The sequence below is a fragment of the Nannobrachium achirus genome, assembly GCF_963921795.1.
Source record: "Nannobrachium achirus genome assembly, chromosome: 3".
NCBI lineage: Eukaryota > Metazoa > Chordata > Actinopteri > Myctophiformes > Myctophidae > Nannobrachium > Nannobrachium achirus.
In genome coordinates, this window is record NC_137812.1 from 35,725,220 (window position 1) to 35,747,543 (window position 22,324).

General features: G+C 43.1%; 1 protein-coding gene across 1 annotated transcript in view; it reads left to right on the plus strand.

The window, feature by feature from the left end:
- The window catches only part of rgs12b (regulator of G protein signaling 12b), a gene marked incomplete at its 5' end in the record, with an annotated part of 63,571 nt that overhangs the window by 33,782 nt on the left and 7,465 nt on the right, over positions 1–22,324 (plus strand). Inside the window, 8 exons of the mRNA XM_080722554.1 lie at positions 6,167–6,188; positions 13,064–13,233; positions 14,586–14,678; positions 16,522–16,665; positions 17,459–17,641; positions 18,713–18,863; positions 19,445–19,539; positions 21,364–21,594. Coding sequence (XP_080578680.1) covers positions 6,167–6,188; positions 13,064–13,233; positions 14,586–14,678; positions 16,522–16,665; positions 17,459–17,641; positions 18,713–18,863; positions 19,445–19,539; positions 21,364–21,594 — 1,089 coding nt within the window. The remainder of the gene's footprint in view (positions 1–6,166; positions 6,189–13,063; positions 13,234–14,585; positions 14,679–16,521; positions 16,666–17,458; positions 17,642–18,712; positions 18,864–19,444; positions 19,540–21,363; positions 21,595–22,324) is intronic.

Consider the following 22,324-nt stretch of genomic DNA (forward strand, 5'->3'; position numbering starts at 1 on the left):
ACATCTTCTAACACACTACAGTATGTCCTTTTCCAGGAATAAACACACCACCATGCAGACATGTGAGCACCACAATGCATGCATCAGGAACAATTTAGGAAACTCGAGGTAGTTTTAGAGACTTTTATGGCTTTTAAAGTATTAATGTTATGGTAACCGGGAGGGAACAGGGGTTGTAAATTGTACCGTGTTTAGCTTTTATTTGAACCACCCATTCCACACTTCATAACAAATGATGCAGAGCCCCTTTACAGTTAATGACGTACCTACGGGGTCTGCACATACATACGCAGTAAAATTGTCAGTGTTCATTTATTCACGTGTAACTCAGAGCGTTTACAAATGCAGCCAAATATTTAAATTTGGCAGAGTTAAGTGAACAAATTAGGATTTTACGGTGTGCTACTGCACGCACGCACGCACACGCGCACACAGACGGCCTCTCATAAACTCCCAACGTAAACAGGCCGTTCGTGTGGCTAGTGTGTGACATTTCACATTGACCTGAGAACGCAACATTCACACGTCGATGGTGTCGGTAGATAAACACGTTCCGACCTGTTGTAGATAAACGCACGCGGTACGACATGTTTAAGCTAACGATCCTCTCTGTGTTCGCCACACCCAATGTTCCCCCCAAATCTCTGTTTAGAACTAGTTCCGTCTCGTCATCGACACGCTTAAGAGCAACCACACGGTGACCTCAGTCAAATACCATGCCAATGAGTGCCGTGTGTAATCTTATTGGTTGTGTTATTGGCAGGAAAACACACGTGCACACAAATACTACTGCTACTAGGGCTTCACAATCAATCAAAATGTATCCAAAATTGCGATTTTAATTGTGAAACACGGCAATGAATTCAAACATCTCATTTGGTCAGCTGTTGCACCTTGCCCTCGTCTCTTCACCATTGCACAAGGGTTAGCCACTTGAACCCTAGCATCCCTATTCTGGGCACGTCATAATACATTTTGTTAAAATAGGTGAAGATAAACCGGTTCCTAATTTATTCTCCCATTTATATTCAGTACATATTCCTCTTGCTGCAATAAATGATATCCTACCTACAGTAAGTAACCCAGGGAAGATGCACTTACACTGTACTGTATATGGTAATAGTTCGGGTCTATAATGCATTATAATCACATCTATAACAAATATATAATGCACTTATAAGGCTTCATAACACTCATTATAAATGTTTATGCATAACAACGTATAACTAGTTTTATGAATCTATAAGTGCTGGCCATAATGCATTATACGCTCAGCAAAATGGCACATACTATAGTATAAGTAACAGACATAGTTATAAAGTGTCTTTATACATATAGATATTATGAACATTATTATTAATGTGATTATAATGCATTTCTAGACCCTACCTTTTAAGTAAAATATTGCATATTGTAGGATGGAATATTCCACACCAACATTTCACTGCACATAATGTGACAAATGTTGAATGTAGTAGTATAGTACTAGTATAGCCTTCACATTAGCACAGACTCAATCTGGCTAGCCATCGACAAAGAAAAGGTTGGTCCTTTTCACTTCTGCAGAGCATGGAAGTTTGTCCTCGAGAGAGACTAGCACAGACTAAATCCACTGACTGTTCCACTACCTTTTGCTTGAGGAAGTAATGAAGAAAGGCTTTGGGCTACTTTTACAGTAGGCCACAGCGTGAATGGACTCTGCTTATATATTGTCTTTAATATGAATAATACTACTACAGTACATTAATATTCAGTATGAGTTCTTTAATGTGACTATAGTGTAATGGATGATGGGGTGTTCGGGGCAGAAAGGCCTGTGGTGGAACGGGGGGAAGGTTTGGAAAACCCCACTCATTCCTCTGTGGGCTGTGAGGAATGACCAGGATCTGCCAGGACGCCGCTGGAATGAAGGAGAGGGGGAATAGAGAAGCCAAGGCTTAACAGATGGATGGACGGGGAGAGAAGGACTTGTAATGAGATGAATGGAATGTGCGATGGTGATGGAAGAAGCACTGGGATGTGTTACTGAAGTAAAAGTAGCACTAAATAGAACAGTGTTTCTCAAACTTTTATATTTCAAGGTTTCCCCTTAACTCTGACAGTGTACAAAGGGAACCAAATGGACCCTAACGGGTCCATTTGGTTCCCTTTGTATGCTGTTAGAGTTAGACTTGTATGGGTCAATTTAGACCCCCATGAAGGAACCCACAAAGTACCTGGAATCCACTTTGAGAACCACTGAAATAGAATACTGTGCAGGTAAAGGTCCTGCATTCGAATTTTTACCTGAGTGCAAAAGCGTTACAAGTACCAAAGTAAAAGTTTGACAAAGGTTTTTCAACGTTTGTCAAAACATTTTTGAAGTTACTAGAACTACAAGCTCACCATTTTGTTGTGAGCTTGTAGCTATTTTCAAATAGACAAAGTATAAAATAGGTGAATAACTGGTGAATATACGTTTTGATATCGTTAAAGTTTAAATAAAAGTGTTCAAATAATTGTGGTGCAGTAAGAAGTACAATGTTTGCCTCTGAAGTGTAGTGGAGCAGAAGCATTAAGTATTGAAAAAAATGTACACACTCAACTAAAGTAAAAGTACCTCGACGTTGTAGTACAGTTCTTGAGTTAAAGGTACATTACTTATTTACTTTCCACCGCTGGGAATGTCACGTGTGATGGTGGGAAAAGGAGGAGAGACGGAGGAAGTCTTGAGGGGAGATGGACAGATGAAGGGTTTGGGGAGGAAGGGGCCCAGGCAGCAAATAGGGGGAAATGGGAATACATAGTGAGGGAAATGGGCTGAGAGAGGGAGAAAAGAGAGGAAGACAGGGGACTGGGGGCCCCCCAGCCCCGGGACCAAACCACTCCACCACCCCCAGCCCCGGGAACCAAACCACTCCACCACAGATGAGGTCTGGAAGTGATCACACTGAGCTGCATGGGGATGGGGGTGACACCACACACACACACACACACACACACACACACACACACACACACACACACACACACACACACACACACACACACACACACACACATTCTCTCTTTTGCACACACGTGCAAAAGAATGCATACTTGCACACAAAGGGTACCTCTAACAGATGTTGACCACATGATTGCATATGCTGCTCTCATGCAAAGTATCATATATACTAAAACACACACACACACACACACACACACACACACACACACACACACACACACACACACACACACACACACACACACACACACACACACACACACACACACACACACACACACCTATAGCATGTCAGAGAAGACATAACGCTGTTTAAATGTGTACTGTATGACGAGAGGAAAGAGCGGTGCAGTGACTACAGTTTCCATTATGGTAATGTTTGTGTGCTGTTCTCTTGTTCTCTGTAGTGGTTAAGACCACAACCAAACCAACTGTTGCAAACTCATGTCAAACCCCCTCCCTTGGCACCATGGTGCCAACCTGTAGCCTACCAGAGACGTGCCGGCCTGGCTGGCCACATAATACCAGTGGGCACGGGGGCTTTGGGATGTGGCCGGGACAGTTCAGTTCAGCCGAGGAGAACAATTGTCTAACTCTTTCAAGCGTTTCAAAATGTGATGTGAAAACGTCTGGTTCATGTCCAGAAATGTCATGGTTTTTGACTTTTGAATGATCCCAACCTTCTCCTGTTTCCTATTAACAAATTCATATGCACTGCTATATAAATACTAGAGTCAGCATTTTGAATATAACATGAACATGGAGTAAAGATCATCTTGAGAAAATGAATGCTATTGTCCCTATAATAGGTGTGAACGTTTGGAGATTTTGCAGATCTACAGTATAAGCTCACAACTTATCATCACAATGCAATGGCTTGTGAGCTATTTATTTTCGGCAAAGCGATTTGGTTTAGGGGGGGAAAAGGTGGGGGACTCCAAAGTATAACGTTTGTGTGTATGTGCATTTTGAGCGTTGTGTTGAGTTGGCTATGCAAAGCATTTTGTGTGTGCATGATGCGTGCATTTGTGCAGCGGTGGATGCAGAGAATTTAGCAATTTGTGGGTCTTACTTTACCACACAAACACAAGCAACAAATGGCATTTCCCTGTGGTGTTGTCCGTGTGCATCCATGACCATGTCTCATTTTAACCCATTAAGGCCTAGAATTATTGAATGCTTTAACCAGTGAAAAATAGTAGATATATAAGCTCACAGCGCAGCACCGAGTGCCGCGCTACAAGCTTGTAGATCTTCTATTTTTGAAAATGTGTGCAAATCGTTGAATATATGTATTTTCAAAGCGAACGTTTGTAACTCAAATTTTGCTTCTGGGTGGTCCCTGGAACTAAATATTTTGAGATGGGTGTCCGTGGCCAAATAAATATCTTTTTGGGGGTCCTTCAAATGAAAAGGTTTGAGAACCACTGACATAGTAGTCTCTCAAGAACAGACTTAACTGAGCGAAAAGGACCTTTTCTTTGACGATGGCTCTAGCCAGATTGCTGACATAGAAACATAGGTTTCGGGTAAAAATTCTAATTTTCACGATTTTTCAAAAGTAGCAGATCTACAAGCGCGCGCTGTGAGCTTGTATATCTGCTATTTTTCAATAGTTAAAGCATACAATAATGATACACATTACACAATAATGTGTACCTGTTCTAAATGGGGCAGGCTTTTATGTTGCAGTACACTCACAGTACAATCCTCACTGCGACCACAGGTCGCAGATTAGTATGTAAACGGCCACAGCTTGTCCGTATGTATGTATGTGTATCTGTCACGCCTGACACTGTGTCGCTCTGACATCCATATATGGGTAACTGGTCCGTTATACATCACTGGCCAGATGGCCAGGAATTTATATCGCCCTGAGGTGTCTTACTAGTTAATTTATACATTTGTAAATCTGAGTGTACATATATGTACCTTGAGTCTGAAGAAGAGAATGGGCTTGAACATTACTCTTTGCAATTGCAAAATTAAACAAAAATGTCAAAGGGGAGTTATAGTGTGCACTGTAGCACAACTGTAGAATTTGTATTCTTTGATCTCAGTTCACCTCGGGGGGCCAACACCTGCCTTCAAGAGGCTGGATGTACGCTACTACTCTTTGATCACATACAGTATGTACTGTACTGTAGCCTCACATGTCATGTTACATTTGTACACCCTCGGAGTTAGAATACCCAAACAACACATCATACTTGAACCAATTTCATACAACTCAAATACAAATTATTTGATTTAATCTGATGATTGATGATGACTTAGCTGAAAACCTTCAACAACCAGGTTGTTGTTTATTATTTCTTTCTCAACAGCCCCAAACTGTCTCTCACGTAATCTCTTCACTCTCTTTGATTAGGTCTCCTCCGTCAGTAAATAACCTCTACAGAGCTGTTTTACAATAGCTGCATTAGGCTAGACTACTCATGTTGTCATCTACTGTAATCCCAGCTCAGCATCAGCATGTCTGGGCCAAAGCGCCTCCGAGTGTGTGTGTGGGGGGGGGAGCAAGAGAGAGTGAGTGGGTACAATAGGTGGGTGAGTGAGTGAAAAATGAAGTGTGAACATGTTGAGATGAGTGATGAATTGAACACTGTGTCTGTTAATCCTACTCCGTTGTGTGAGCAACTATTACATATCGTTGTTGTCGGGTGGAAACCTTGTATGTCCAAAACCGTTTGTTTCGTATTTATCATTTTTAAAATGATGCTGTTCTCACTACTTTTGTGCAACAGCCTTGTATGGTGAAGCAGGGCTTTACTTTGCGAAAAGATTTACAAATGTGAAACTTGAGATATGAGTTTTCTGTCCGACAGTGTACTGTATTCAAGGAAGGGTTTGGGGTTTACACACACACACACACACACACACACACACACACACACACACACACACACACACACACACACACACACACACACACACACACACACACACACACCTCCTTCCAGAGGCATCCTTGCAGAGCAAGCAAAGCCAGTTCACCGATAATTCCTTCCATCCACCCACGCACAAGACCGTGTGTGGATGCAAACACCACTTACTGTTTCTATTGTTATGACTGTGTTTGGGTGGACAAGTTCATATATGGCCACATACTGTACTTTAGCTTGTTTATGTGATGAGGACAGATCCTGACCCATGTCTCTCTGTGTTCTCTTACAGTCCGCTGCAGTGTCCGATGGAGGTGAGTAGATATCTTTCACATTTTATTTAACACTGACATGCCCGTTTTATCTCCAGTCTAGCCCAGGAAACCCTTTTCCGGCTTATATAGTAGGTTACTAGTTTTCCATGGCTATCACTTGACTGCAATAAGGACAGACATCTTGTCTTTACTTTAGTTTTTCCTTTATTTTTCTTGTCCCCTGATCATTACAGAGGCTAATTTGACACACATACGGGTATTTCGGGGCTTGGCCGAATCCGCCATTGCTTCCCCGGGTGAAACAACACACGCTTTCACTATTGGAATTGCATTACGGAATGTACACATTGTTACATTTTATGGGTTTATTTTGGCATAGCGCAACATATGAAGTATTTTAGTGCAGGTAATTGCAACAACCACTGATCTAGTGAAAAATAAAAAATATTATCCTGTGATGTTGATCCCTTTCCCCTATTCGCTCATTCTAGGACATGACATACAGTATGTGTAAGCATAGGAATACTTGCAGTGTACATTTGTCTCTGTTTCCGTAGTCAGAAGTCCAGTTGGAACACAACATCCAGGTTCCTTTTCCTTGTGTTTTGCTTCATGCTAAGTTACAATTATACAAAACCAGCTTCACATAAAAAGCCTAAAAAGCTGACAAATGACTCCCCTTTAGAGCATAATCGGTTGACACATTTCCCATTTCCCATTGTTTTTGATATCTGTTTCAAACTGAGTTTAGTCAAGGCTATAAATTTAGATTACTGTGCCAAACCCCAGCTTTCTTGTACTTCTGCAAATGTAGTGTCACTGTCGTTGACATTGTCAAGATCGACACCCTATTATTGTCTGGCTGCTTTAACCGGCAAAATTCACTTAAACAGACGGACAGTCAGGTTCTACTTGCTCAACCTCTGCCCTGCCCGTCGTAACGCTGGCAAGTGGTGCGATGTACTGTAGTACCGCTGGCGAGCTGCTAAACAAAGCTGGCCTGGTTGCATATGGTTTGAACATATTAGCTGCAGTTGCAGACTAGAATGTTGTACTGGCGAGCCAAAGCTAGAAGCACTGATTTTAAGAATTGAGTAACAACAGGGCAGTATAAAGACTGTCCTCATTTCGAGAGTGGATTTTAACAACGGCTCTGCTAGTTCTGACTGATAACTTGAGCACTGATGATCTGACTGTGTCTGCCTGATAGTTGCCGGCTTGATCTATTCTATTCTTTTCTGTGCTGTTCTATTCTACAAAAACTTTTGTGTTTCAGTATCGGCCTATGAGGGCATATCACTAACAATTTAAATTAACTCTCAGGATTTTTCTTTGTATGCTGTCTCCTTGTCAAATTGGTGCATATGCTAAAAAGAACAAAAAGCATGTCTGCTTCCCTGTCTGTGCGGTACACTTAAGAAAGGTGTGTGTTCAGGTTTTTCCACATAGAGCTTTGCCAACACACAGTAGCTTACCACTTCCCCTCTCCATGTGTCTCAATTACCATGCGCTAACGTTGGCAAAAGGCTCTCTGAGGTAAGAAAGCACAAGTGTTGCTTTAACGTCTGCCAAACGCATCAGAGCCCCTGTGGATTTGGGGCCCGGGGGCCGTACAAGAGAAAGGGGTTGTTGTGGACTACAAAGCACTGGTGTTTATGGCCACTTGAGGCTAATTTATGCTTTGGCAAAAAAGTGTCACTTGACAAACACAAATGTCACACAACACTTTTTTCGCTGAAGCATAAACTTTACGCACAAAATGTGGCACCTCTGTTTACGTGTGTTGTTTAGTAAGTAACCATTAAAAACCGACACCACTCAAGCTTCAGAATGCACAGTGGAATTCGACGTGATGCGTTGTGAGCTTGTACAGTAGATCTGCTATTTTGGCTGAAAAGAGTTGGCCGTAGATGGAAAAGTAACTCATCAAGTACAGTGCACATTAGGTCTGTTTTACTAAGTATAGCGAAGTGATATTGATGTAGTGATATAGATGAATTCCAATTATGATCAAATGATCTGCGGCACCCCTGGACTGGCATCACGGCACCCACTTTGGGAAACCCTGCACTAGGGCATCAATAGCTCGCCCTCCCTGCCCGGCTTCACTCCCCCAATCACGGGCACTTGTGTTGTGTTATATATAAATGGCCAAGCTGGATGCACCGCAGTGAATTTGAATCTTGTCTGTGTGTGCACACTGTTGCTTCTGTCTTTGTGAAGTGTCTGTTGATCCTCACTTCAATGGGTTATTTTTGGGTTAAAGGAGTAGTTCACACAAAAAATTACTTGCCGGTAATTATTTGAATTCAGGGATTTTTTTGTTTGGGTTTTGTCGCATTTCTAAATCAATACTTTAATGGCTGGCGGAGTCTCCGGTGGGACTGAGTCTCCACTCTCCTATTGACCGATGACCAGGCCATCAAATTATTGGCTCAGGAATGTGCCAATACCAAAAACTAAAGAATCTCCATGAATTCAAGGCTTCGTGGGGCGTGTAATTGATAGAAAATAATTAGTTTTTGGGTGAACTACTCCTTTTAAAGCTAAGTGAATGGATGGATAGTGCTGATGTTTAAAGGTATATTCAGTGATTGTATTTCATTCAAATAAAAATATAATTGGTACATTTTCCATTCATTCTCCTCACTAGAATGTGTGCTGACCATATAAGGACTTCCACCATGGCCCATGTTGCGAGCATAGCTAGATTCCGTTTTCAGAGGTGGCCAGCCAGTCCTCCTCGACCAATCAGGGTAGAGTAGTTATGATGGTCAAAATAAAAGTTTTGAGAACCACAGTCGCTCTGAATTAAGAACGTCTGCTAAATGCCTAGATTGTAAACTACTGAACTCATAAAATGCCACAGTCTCGCAGTAAATCAGTATCATACATATCATGAAGCTGGAGACGTAGGCCTACCGATATTCAGTGATCGGGTCTAATGATCAAAACGAGAACATTATAATGGTGTAGAAAATCTATAAAAAACGAAACATTTCCACGCTGTGACAAGATGACCCCCGGCCACTTTCATTATCACTGAATACACCTTTAAGGCTTGGACTTAAAGGTTAGGTTATTCATTTTGTTAAATGTCACTCAAAGGTCCACAAGTGTATGTGTGGGCCCGGGGTGTGTGTGTGTGTGTGTGTGTGTGTGTGTGTGTGTGTGTGTGTGTGCGACTGTGCATCAGGGTAGCTGTATGTGGCCAACAGGCCTCATTAGTTTCAGTAGTGGCCTTCCCTTAACAAGACCCTCATCAATACTTCACTGTGTGTGTGTGTGTGTGTGTGTGTGTGTGTGTGTGTGTGTGTGTGTGTGTGTGTGTGTGTGTGTGTGTGTGTGTGTGTGTGTGTGTGTGTGTGTGTGTGTGTGTGTGTGTGTGTGTGTGTGTGTGTGTGTGTGTGTGTGTGTGTGTGTGTGTGTGTGTGTGTGTGTGTGTGTGTGTGTGTGTGTGCACATGAAGCGTGTTTAGTTCCCTCCTCCCTCTGCTTTAAATTATTCACCAATCGGAGTCCTGTGTTTGCCTGTATCACTTACCCATTTGGATGCTTGTCAAAGTGTGCACGTTCTCTGTGTTAATGTACGTGCGTGCACACACCTGTGTGAATCTACAGTGCATGTGCGTGGCGTGCACATGAGGCCACGCTCTTCCTCTCGTCAGGCAGCTTTCTCCTTGCCGACGGCTGCTCTCTCCCTCTTTGTTTTCAGTTTACCTTCCTCTCTTTGACGCCGTCGGCTGTATGTGTGTGCAATGTGTGCGTGTGCCCAGTCGGGGTCTGTGCCCTCCTATGGTGTGAGTGAGATAGTAAGGGGGTCCTGGGTGAGAGAGTATGGATGGAGGGGCCTGGTTCCCTCTGAGGATGCGCTATCTGGCTCTGCCCCGTTGGCACCATACAGGCTCCTACCAGCTCTATCCAGGTAAGACAGAGACACAGACGAAATTACGAAAAAGTATCATCTTGAAGTTGACCGAACTCTGACCTGTTGTCAGCGGATTGATGCAGAAAGTACAGGGGAAGGCTTCAGATAATGCTGTTGAGCTGCTACACGAGTAGGTCGACCAACAGAACAGGTGACTATCAGCTGTCCGTGTGGCATTGATGGGATTATCTTGTTTGCCTCTTCGGTTGAATTATGTTGCACACGGTTTTGTTCATGGTTACATGGTTTACATGGTGTCAGTGAGGACAAGCAGTAGTAGGGCTAAAACCTTTGATACTGACAGAATTGTTGCGCATACACTTATTATCTGCATTATGACAGTGTAGCTCTTGTACGAACTAGCCAGTGTTGTTAATGGTTGATTTAACCAAATGAACACTTGCGTCCCTAATCTGTGGCAATCACCGAAAATAGCCGATTTACAAACTCACATTGCTTTGCTGCAACACGTGAGCTCATAGATCAGCTATTTTCGGCAAAGATATTTGCTGTAGCTGGAAAAAAGGAGTGGACCAAGTATAGTTCCCTGGGCAACCCCAGATCAGCTAAGTGCTATATGTAGGGTTTAAGTGATTGGAAGTATTGACACGGAGAACCAGCTTATCTCATCACATTTCACTTGTGTTGTGGTACTGTACTTCCCTAGCTGTTGTGTAGGCTGTTCTTGGAGGGAACTGAACTCTACAGGTAACAAAACACCCACCAAGCTAAAGAACCTTTCCAAGATGGCTGTACATGGGCTACAAAACACACACCTTGACAGAGCGCCTCCTCAAAATGGCTTGCTTTTAAGACCACTCGTCCCATTGTGTTCATTCACCTTCAGGAAAACCAAAATGGTTAATATCTCTCATGCTAGTGTTTATCTTCATGATGTTCTATGCTGATCAATGTGATTGATCTGTGGTGCTGAGTGTTGACTGCCATTCTTGTCACAGTTAACCAACAGCTAGTATTATCAGAGAAGAATAGGACCCACACCCTCGGCTCATATGCATTCTCCCGCAAGTAGTTTAGCTCTGGAAAATGGCTTTCACAATAGACTGTGACGTGAATGGGACAGAGTTCTTAAACATAGACTCTGGGCTGTATTACAGAATAAATTGTTTAGTAAATGTCTCTTTTCTTTGTTTTGGATATTCATCATGTTTGAGGCTGTTTTGCCACTCGGTCTAGATGAGTGGCATATGATGCATACCCTCTAGTCTATACTGTACTGTGCACCACTTTAAACATTTTGCATCTGAAATGTGATCAGCTCATTTTAAATGTGCCATTTTTCTTTGCACGTCAGCTTCTAATCTGAAGCCATCGCAGTGAGCGAGCTGATTCTTAAAGAGCTCGTTCAACTGCTGAAGCATGATCATAGCAGCTGTTTGTTTTTTGATAGTTGCGTACATGAATGGCTTCAATATGCTGTGTCGTTTGAATCGTACATTTAAACGTGCGTGTACACCTAACCAGCAGCTCAGCCGGTGTTATGGATCCATTTGTAACTCAGAGTGTACAAATGTACATTTGTACTCCCAGGGTTAAATGAACACTGAGGATTATTGTGTGTGGTGCAGTAGTATCTGTTTGTCAGCCCTGCGCTGTGTTCTTGTTATTCTGGGCCCATCTGCCTATCTGCCTGTACAGTATTTATCTGCAGTTTTCGAAAAAGTTTGAGTACAGGAATGTTTTGATGCCAATACTTTTGGCGTAACATTTTATATACAGGCCTTTTACTTGTTACAGAGTATTTCTGTCAGTGGTGTAAAGTAACTAAGTACATTTACTTAAGTACTGTACTTACGTTCAGTTTTGAGGTATTTTTACTTTACTTGAGTATTTCCCATTTCCAATACTTTTACTTCTACTCCATACATCTTGGATAAAAATATTGTACTTTTACTCCACTACAATTATTTGAACATTTTAGTTACTAGTTACTTTGCAGATATAAACGATTATATTATAAAACATACATTAATCCACTTTAGCCCTATTTTATACCTAGGCTATTTGAAAATAGCCCATCTACAAGCTCACAACGCGTCGCGATGCAACACGTTGTGAGCTTGTAGATCTGCTATTTTACTTTTGGTACTTTAAGTACATTTTGATGCCAATACTTTCCTACTTTTACCCAAGTACATTTTGAATTCTGTACTTTTACTTGTAAGGGTGCCCTCAGACCAAAATACCTATGAGAGTGGAATCCGCGTTCCGCCAATGCATTTCAATGAGAAGGGGGCGGTTTCATGTCAGTGGAGGATATCTGCGCTCCGAGCAGACCTTGCTGGAGCAAAGAAATTCTCCACGCAGATTCTGGTTTCTCCCCTCTGTCCAATCGGGTGAGTCGAAGGCGTAACATTCTGAGAATCAGGAAGGGACTGGGAGATGTTTTGAAGAGTCTCATGCACCCAAACTCTTCTCTTTTTAGCTTATTGTTGCATCTCCCCTTCCAATAAAGCAAGGGCGAGTAGGCTACCCTTCGCCTGTCCATTATAGAGTTGACACGTAAAAGATGATGATAATAAAGCCTATTAAATTGATAACCTTGCAAGTCGCAACGTAACCTGACTAACGTACCTCTGAGTCTGCAGACAAAGGATCGCTACACTAGTCTACAGGCTACAGGGAGGGAGGGCGGTGCGGGAAGTGAGTGACGGGCACGCCACTGGCTTTGGGACGGAATACACTCTCTGCGTTTTTAGCCAGCCGCACACCAGAAGAGTTTATCCACTGCCGACCATATTTTGGTCAGAGGGCACCCTAACAGAGTACATCTACAGTGCAGTATTGATACTTTTACTTAGGTAAAAACATCGGAGTACTTCCTCCACCACGCTGTCTGTCTGTCTGTCTGTCTGTCTGTCTGTCTGTCTGTCTGTGTCTGTCCGTCCAACCATGACAACATGGACAAATGGATACTAATTAGTGTGATCCTGTTGTGGTGTGTGTGTGTGCTCTCCCCTGTGCAGAGCTGAACAGTGTGGAGCTGCAGGGCTGTGGCAGTGACGCCAGTCTGAACAGTAATGCCAGCCTGCCCAGCGTCCAGAGCCACCGGCGGCACACGGAGCGCAGGGTGGCCAGCTGGGCCGTCTGCTTCGAGAGGCTGCTGCAGGACCCTGTGGGAGTGCGCTACTTCTCTGTAAGATGATGCACACACACACACACACACACACACACACACACACACACACACACACACACACACACACACACACACACACACACACACACACACACACACACACACACACACAGTTTAGGCATTTAGCAGACGCTTTTAATCCAAAGAGACTTACAATAAGCAGGTAATACATCACTATAATAAGCAAGATAATATGTCAGTACCTCAACAACAATATAACAAATGCATAGGAATATCAATCTAGAAAAACAATAACATAGGTAGACCATGCACCTAATCGGTAAAAAAAACGTTTCTAACACCTAAAAAATGATAACTAGGTTCATGTATGGTCAATGAGTGTTATAGTAGTGCTATGGGTTTAGGTGGAGTCTGAAGAGGTGCGTCTTCAGTCCACGGCGGAAGCTAGGGAGTGAGTCTGTAGTTCTAAGTGCACACACACACACACACACACACACACACACACACACACACACACACACACACACACACACACACACACACACACAGGGCTGTCACGATTATGACATTTTACATGACGATTAATTGTCGCTCAAATAATTGCGTTTAACGATTTCATTGTGTTTTTGTCGTTGACAATGACATTTCTGTTTGGCTTGTGTGCTTTGAAGTTGCACATGGCAGATATGACACATAACCTAAATATGCAAAGAAATTATTGACATATTTGACAACTTGATACTTAAAAATGAACATTGATAGTGGAAATAGACGATCTACAAGCTCACAATGCGTTGCGATGCGACGTGTTGCGAGCTTGTAGATCTGCTATTTCCACTATTTTTTTTAAATGTTTGAAAATATAGGAAAATTCTTCAGCATGGAAATGATTATGACGATTATGACAAAATAATTGTGATTATGTCAAATAATTGCGGTTATGTCAAATAATTGCGATTATGTAAATAATTGCGATTATGTAATAATCGTGACACACATGCTCCATACTGTACATACATACAGTACTCTCCATACTAGGCACATTCTAGACAATAATGCTTACTATGTACAGTATCTTGTGTTGATGATAGTACTGAACGGGGGGGCCAAGGCAGGTTATTCCATTTCAATTCCAGGATATGACCTGAGAGCACCTGACCCATTCTATCATTCTAACATTCTGCTGCCTGTGATCTAGTTTGTGTTTTGTTTATCTGAGAGCCCAGGATGAATTGTGCTGCTTCTATTCTAATTTATCTCTCAACTGTGTTCTTGTGTATTGAGGTCAATTCTATTCTTGTATGATATGTTTTTTCTGTGTGTGTGTGTTTGTGTGCGTGTGCGTGTGCGTGCGCGCGCGTGTGTGTGTGTCTGTCTTTGTGCTGCAGGAGTTTCTAAAGAAAGAGTTCAGCGAAGAGAACATAGTGTTCTGGCAAGCCTGTGAGTTCTTCAGCCATGTCCCAGAGAATGACAAGAAACAGGTAACACCTACAGTACAGGGTCGCTAATTAACAACCGCCAAATGTAGCCACATTTTCCGTTCCGACATCGCAGCTCTCTGCTCAGCAGTCACTTGCCACCGGTCTGCTACTACCTACCATTAATTACCCACTTTAAGCCTGGTGTCTCCAGTCTTGGGCATGTCATCATAGGCGAAAACCTTACAAAAAGTAGAATTTTCTTTTGAAAACGAGTCCGCCAACCTTTTTCTTTAAAACAAATCCAGAGTAGCAACCTATAATCGCACTGACCATGTGCCAATACTGAAAACAGTACCTCACTTCCTTCTTTTCTTCCCAGAGGTTTATTGCGACCGTAAGGTCGCAGTTTAGTATCAAAACCTCCACCGGCCGTCCGTCACGTCCGTCACGTCCGTCACGTCACACGTCACACCTTTGCCCTGCTCATATCTGGGCTCGTTTGTGTATTGTATGACATCACGCCACATCATCGGCTGAGGACTGTGTGATGTCATCATATCTCCATATATGGAGACATAAGTTGCTCATGCCCAAATATGGGCTGGTGAGGTCAGACTTAGTGTGATGCGTATGTTATCTCCATATATGGAGATTCAACTTCAATGAGTAACCATGGCAAATCACACCGTACACAAATGACCCTTATATAAGACCGGCATTATCTACCGACAGCTGCTATAAGCCAACCCTGGCGATAAGGTCTGAGTCGAAGAAATGCTTCTTTCCTGGCAAGAATTGCCCCTTTATACTGTAGGGCTCGTTTGTGTATTGTATGACATCACGCCACATCATCGGCTGAGGACTGTGTGATGTCATCATATCTCCATATATGGACACATAAGTTGCTCATGCCCAAATATGGGCTGGTGAGGTCAGACTTAGTGTGATGCGTAGGTTATCTCCATATATGGAGATTCAACTTCAATGAGTAACCATGGCAAATCACACCGCACACAAATGACCCTTATATAAGACCGGCATTATCTACCGACAGCTGCTATAAGCCAACCCTGGCGATAATGTCTGAGTCGAAGAAATGCTTCTTTCCTGGCAAGAATTGCCCCTTTATACTGTAGGGCTCGTTTGTGTATTGTATGACATCACGCCACATCATCGGCTGAGGACTGTGTGATGTCATCATATCTCCATATATGGAGACATAAGTTGCTCATGCCCAAATATGGGCTGGTGAGGTCAGACTTAGTGTGATGCGTAGGTTATCTCCATATATGGAGATTCAACTTCAATGAGTAACCATGGCAAACTGTCAACTGCCCGTATGTCTTGATAATTGGTAAAACAAACTTTTGGCCTATTAAAACGATACCAACCTTTAAAACGATACCCAACTGATGAAAGGACAATGAAGCACAATAAAATATAATGTTTAGTGAGAAATTGAGGTTTTTATTAAACACTTACCATATACACACACACACACACACACACACACACACACACACACACACACACACACACACACACACACACACACACACACACACACACACACACACACACAAAATCTGGTGTTCATTTAACTATGAAACATTGCAGATTTGACTGTAATTACATACACATACTCTACTACAGAGGCCAATCACGTTGTTTGGCATGGTTGCATGAATCTGACTCCAGGTGCTCTACAGATGATAGAACAACCCCTTCATCTTTGGCTCTCATATGTTCTTGTCTCGTTTTCTTCTCTTTCATCCTCCGGTCGCCGTCTCCTCTGTCTTTCTGCACGTCCAACTCTCTTTCATACGTGTCTCCTCTCCACATCCCTCTCTTGACCTCTCTCCGTCTCTCTCTCTCTCTCTCTCTCTGTTATCTGTTCTTCCAGTTGTCTCAACGTGCCAGGGAGATCTACAACAGTTTCCTGTCCAGCAAGGCCACAACACCAGTCAACATCGACAGCCAGGCGCAGCTGGCTGATGACATTTTGAACGCCCCCCGCCCTGATATGTTCAAAGAACAACAGCTGCAGGTGGCATGGAGCACTCGCACAGATGCATGCACACACAGCACAGCCATCAAACATACAGGCACACACGTACTGTACATGCTAGAATTAAGTTGGTGATGAACAATCACTCAACATCAACAACAGTTGATATACGATCGTGTTCTAAATCTGACTCAGGATGCAGTTATATCTCAACACACAAGTTGTTGACACGGTGTGAGGTCTCCCATTTATCTACAGTATCGTCTCTAATAGCATGATAGATCAGAATTGGCTTGGTATTAGCCAGCCTGATAACGTGGATTCGCTCACCATGCCATGGTGTATCGTGTAGATCAGAATGGCTGCATAGATTATGTTTTGTTTATCTGTGGCATGAGGGGATTGGTTTGTTTAGTGGCTGAATAGCTGCATTGATTGCAGCAGCTCAAATGTTCAAACTCTTGATAAGAGTCACAAGTCATGGGGTGATCCATTGGATAACCTGGTGAGAGCGCATACCACATAAATAATGCTATAATCCTTCATGCAGCTGACCCAGGTTTGATTCTTTCTGACCCAAGGCTCTTTGCTACTTGTCATCCATGTCTCTTTCTCACTGTTAGAAGTAGTAAGAAGTAAAGCAGAAATAAAGAGTTCACTGAGATCTTATGGCGCCATAGACACCAGATTAACACTTAATACCTACAGAACTTTGAAGATCAACATTGTGTTTTTGGATTCTTTCTGAACTTTATCTGTACTTCCTTCCTTCCTTCCTTTCCTCCTCCCCCCCACCCCTTCCACTCCTGATCCTCGCCCCCTGCTTCTCCAGATCTTCAACCTGATGAAGTTTGACAGCTACACGCGGTTTCTCAAGTCTCTGCTCTATCAGGAGTGTATGCTGGCGGAGGTGGAGGGTCGGCCCCTGCCGGACCCCTACCACATCCCCAGCAGCCCCACCTCCAAGCACAGCACCACGGGCTCTGACCGGTCCAACCTCTCCACGCCCAAGAAGGTAAAATGGCAAAGTCTTCATTTTGTAAGAAATTGACCCAGTTACATTTTCACACTCAGTTAACCACTTCAAGCTGCAATCTGTAGTTTTCATGTGCTATCCAAGATTCGAACCAGGGTCCCCCACGCACATGCTGACATTGCTACCACACACCTAATTACTCAGGGAAGAAGTACCGTAGAATCTTTATCTTCGTACAACGTTAACCGGTAGTGGTCCTACACTAACTACCACAGGATACATTTCTCAAAAGAGCATGTAGACCAAATAAACCGCAGTTGTGTTATTCTACAGATTTGTCAAAAAATAAAGACGTGTTCACTAAAATGTTTTCATTGTGGAGCTTTAAGCTCCTGTATATTTTGTTGTATGCTAAATAGTGAGAATAGCCGTTGTGTTGTGAGCTTGTACATCTGCTATTTCAACATGTATCACATATAATCACATGGCTAGAATAGGGATGGCAGAGTTAAAATGGTTAAATGAACACGTGCAGATTTTAATACATTTGGCAGTCATGAGAGCAAGATGATGTAAGCAGTGAGACATGTCAGCAGTGAGACACCAGGCTATCACGCAGGTAATAATTCTTGCTGTTCTTAAATATAAGCAACATAAAGCTCCAGCTATTTGTCGTAAAAGTAATGGATCACCCTGATTAAATCCAACTGAGTTTTTACGTTCGAGAAAATACGCCACATCTGATGGCATACGGCTGGTTGTGAGCGTGGGGTGTGCTTGCGCAGACATGTACTTTTATGTCCTCCTTTATGCTTGTTGTCTGTTGGTCTCGCACACACACACACACACACACACACACACACACACACACACACACACACACACACACACACACACACACACACACACACACACACACACACACACACACACACACACACACACACATTCACACACTAGAGTGTGTGCTGCATCTTGTCACTTTTATCTCCTGGACTGTGTATATTTATATCTCTTGAACACAAACGTCCTAACCTCCTTGGCAGCAAACAAATCCATTTTTATCGCAGATTTTAATCCCTTAATGTTTTGTGCGTGTATCTTTTGTAGGAGGACAAGAAGAGCAAGTCGGGTCGTTCTCTGGACAATGAGTGCCGAGATGACTCAGGGGACAGGAGAAAGGGCATGTTCTTTTCCTGGTCCCGCAACAGGAGCTTTGGCAAAGGCCCCAAGAAACGAGACCTGGCCGATTTCAACTACAGTCAGTTATAGATTCTCTCTCTCCGTTTAGAGCATTGCATGGTTTTCTTCAAAGAATGGGTTTTGATTCCACGATTCTCATACAAAACAATTGCAGAAAAAGAAGCGATCTGAGCTCTCAAAAATGTGGAGGAGAGGGGTCAAAGTTAAAACTAATGTTATTCTATAAAACAGCCAACATGTTTTGACCGGTTAAGGTCTTCATCAGGGCAAGAACTGATTTAAAAATGTAAAATTTGTTTTAACTTCTGCATTTCTGAGTGGTCAGATCTCTTCTATTTTAATCGTGTTTATTCCCACTGATCCTAGAAGCACCACACACTTAAATACTTTTTTTTATCTCCTTTGAGCACCCATTGGGACATTGGGATTGAAATTACCCAACAAACATTGCCTAGAAAATACTATCCCATTAGATGCTACTAGGTGTCTTTTTTGATACCTTGGAAAGCCGAATGGATTTTGTAGCATTGTGGAATTGAAACCCTTTAAAATTCTTGTCTTTTTAAGCTTAGAAACTGGGGCATTTCAGGCCACACACTGCTAATGAGATACTTATTCTTCTTTTTTTCTTGTGGTCAGATTTCTCGGGCAGCAATGGCCGCAGGGAATCCCAGGGCTCCCTGTCTTCTGGAGCCAGTCTGGAGCTGGGGACGCCGGGCTCAGGGAAGAGCGAGGTCAGTGTGAGCCAGTGTTTCATAATATAAATGAGTCATGTATCTGTGCCAGTTCTAAACTCTGTAGATCTTCAAAAATAAAGAAAATAGATCTACAAGCTCACAACACATCGTGATACCTTTTCAGCTTGTAGACTTTTTTCTGAGCCTTTGGAATCTTGCCCGAGTACCACAGCAATAAATAAAACTCAAACTTATAAAAACCAAACTAAAAATAATAATCTAAACTAAACTAGCAAACCCATAATATTGTTAAACTAATGAACATTTAAAAACTATAATAACTTTGTTCTGGACTTGGACAGACCAAGTGTCCATTTGGACCGCTGGCCGTCCCCAGACCCAGTGTTGAGAACCAGTGAGGTAGGGGATGAACTAATCATTGTGAACTCCCTCTTCGGCAATGCCCATCGCGGGAAACGGCTGCAATGGGAGCACTTAAAGACTGAATAATGAAGTGAAACGAAATGGAAATTCAAGGCTGAGTGTCAGGCTAGCGTCATGGGTCTACTTAAACAAACACATCTGTCATGGCAGATGGCCTCCTCCTTTATTACTGCTATAACACAACCCGCTGTTGTCCACCGTCATCCTTTTCCACTTTTCTGTATTGCCATGCTCATCCTCACTTTTATAATATGAGGAATGGTGCCATCGCCTCCAGCGTGTCAGGGTGACCATAACGGCCTTAAAGGTCATATTCTTGTTTTGCTGACTCTGAATAACGACCACTCGTGGTCGATGTTCCGAGTCGGCGTGCAGTATAATCAGATCGGTTCTCCCCTCACAGCTGTCCTTCTCGGTTTTCTCCAGCTCCTGCCTCTTTATTCTTTCCTCTCTCAAACCCCACAAACAGGCCTGGAATTTCGTCATTTTAGGGGCAAGGCCACTTGGCTTTTGGTGTTGTCAACTTTTTGAGGGCACAAAGGCCAAATGCCAGGGCAGGAAGGCCATCAAATAAAACACAGTTTTAGACGATTTTAAGGGTAAGGAATGATAAACTAATCTGCAGTGAAATAGATAGATTATGCTATTTACAATCTGATCCATGCTCAGCTCAGCAACAATCAAAGTCACTGGATTGGTTTGAAGATGGGGACTCGGGGGAGTTAAGATTTCAGAATCTCAACAAAAGACACGTGACAAGAGGCACCAGTGTCTACTGTCTACAACAGGGGTTTTCAAATTGGGTGACGGGGCACCCTGGGGTGACGGGACGGCAGTCCAGGGGTGCCGCGAGATCATTTGATAATATTTGGAATTTATTTGGACACTTGAAAAAATATTTAGTATAATTTTAAACTTAAAGTACACAGTTATTTTCAGTCAGTTCTAACCAAAATGGCTATTATCTCAACATTTTCCTAGCAACATAATCACTAAAATATCATTACTGTCAGGCGGAAACCTCTGTCGCACAAAACTAGTGAAAACAGCCGATCTACAAGCACACAACGCCTCGCGATGCGAGGCGTTGTGTGCTTGTAGATCTGCTGTTTTCACTAGTTTAGTACATTTTATAGATGATACATTTTATAGATGATAAATACAAAACGAAAGGTTTTGGACATACAAGGTTTCCACCCGACAACGAATACATATAAGGTGCTGGGAGTGAAAATTATAATGTAGGGGTGCCTCGGATTAAAAAAATATTCATGGGGTGCCCTGAGACAAAAACGTTTGGGAACCCCTGGTCAATACATATTGAAAAGAAAGAGACATTGGAGAAAAAGGTACACTCAGCTGGGGCACTAACGTCCTTCATTTCTCCCTCTTCTCTCCTCCTGCCGTCCATGGTCCCCCCCCCCCCCCCCCGCGCAGGGAGATCTCCTGTCCCGCAGCGCCGGCTCTGCGGCGGCGGCGGCGGAGCGTGGCAGCGGTGGCAGCAGCAGCACCCCCCTGAGACAGTGCAACATCAGCCTCCCGGACGGCTCGTGCTGCTCCGTGCCGCTGCGGGCGGGGGTGTCCATCAGAGACCTCCTGCTGGGCCTCTGCGAGAAGCTCTGCATCAACCTGGCAGCCGTGGACCTCTTCCTGGTCGGAGGGGAGAAGGTTAGAGCAGTGGTTCTCAAACTTTCAGATTTCAAGGTCTCTCCTTAACTCTGACGGGTTAATTTGGTTCCATTTTGTACACTGTCAGAGTTACATACTTATATGCAACCCACAGAGTCCCTGGAATCCACTTACACAAATGCTGGGTTAGAGCACAAAGATGCATGTTCCATCCTGGAAGTAGATTTCACATGAATGTCATTAGCCCATGGGGACAATTTATTGGAAGCATGTTGACTGTGCCACATCAGGCCCTCAATTACATCAGGCCCTCAATTAACCACTTTAGTATTAATATTCTTCATTTGACCATGGTTCTCCAGGAGTCCATACTATCTTTTTTTCCCTCTACACCATATCTCTTTCTTTTTCTGGAATTGTCCTTTAAGCCAAGTCGTTCGCAAATCACTGCAACACACTGGGGGATTAAATATACAGCACTGAAATGTCCTCTGTAACTTTTCAATATCATTGGCTCACACAGCTCACACAGACACTTTCTTATTCCCCGTTGTCCACGTCCAGTACACAAATATACATTCACACTAATATTCCTTCATCATTCTATTACTCTATCCATCTCTCACTCGCTGTGTGTGTGTGTGTGTGTGTGTGTGTGTGTGTGTGTGTGTGTGTGTGTGCGCACACACACACGTGTGTGTGTGTGTACACACACACACACACACACACACACACACACACACACACTCTCACACACACACTCCCCTTT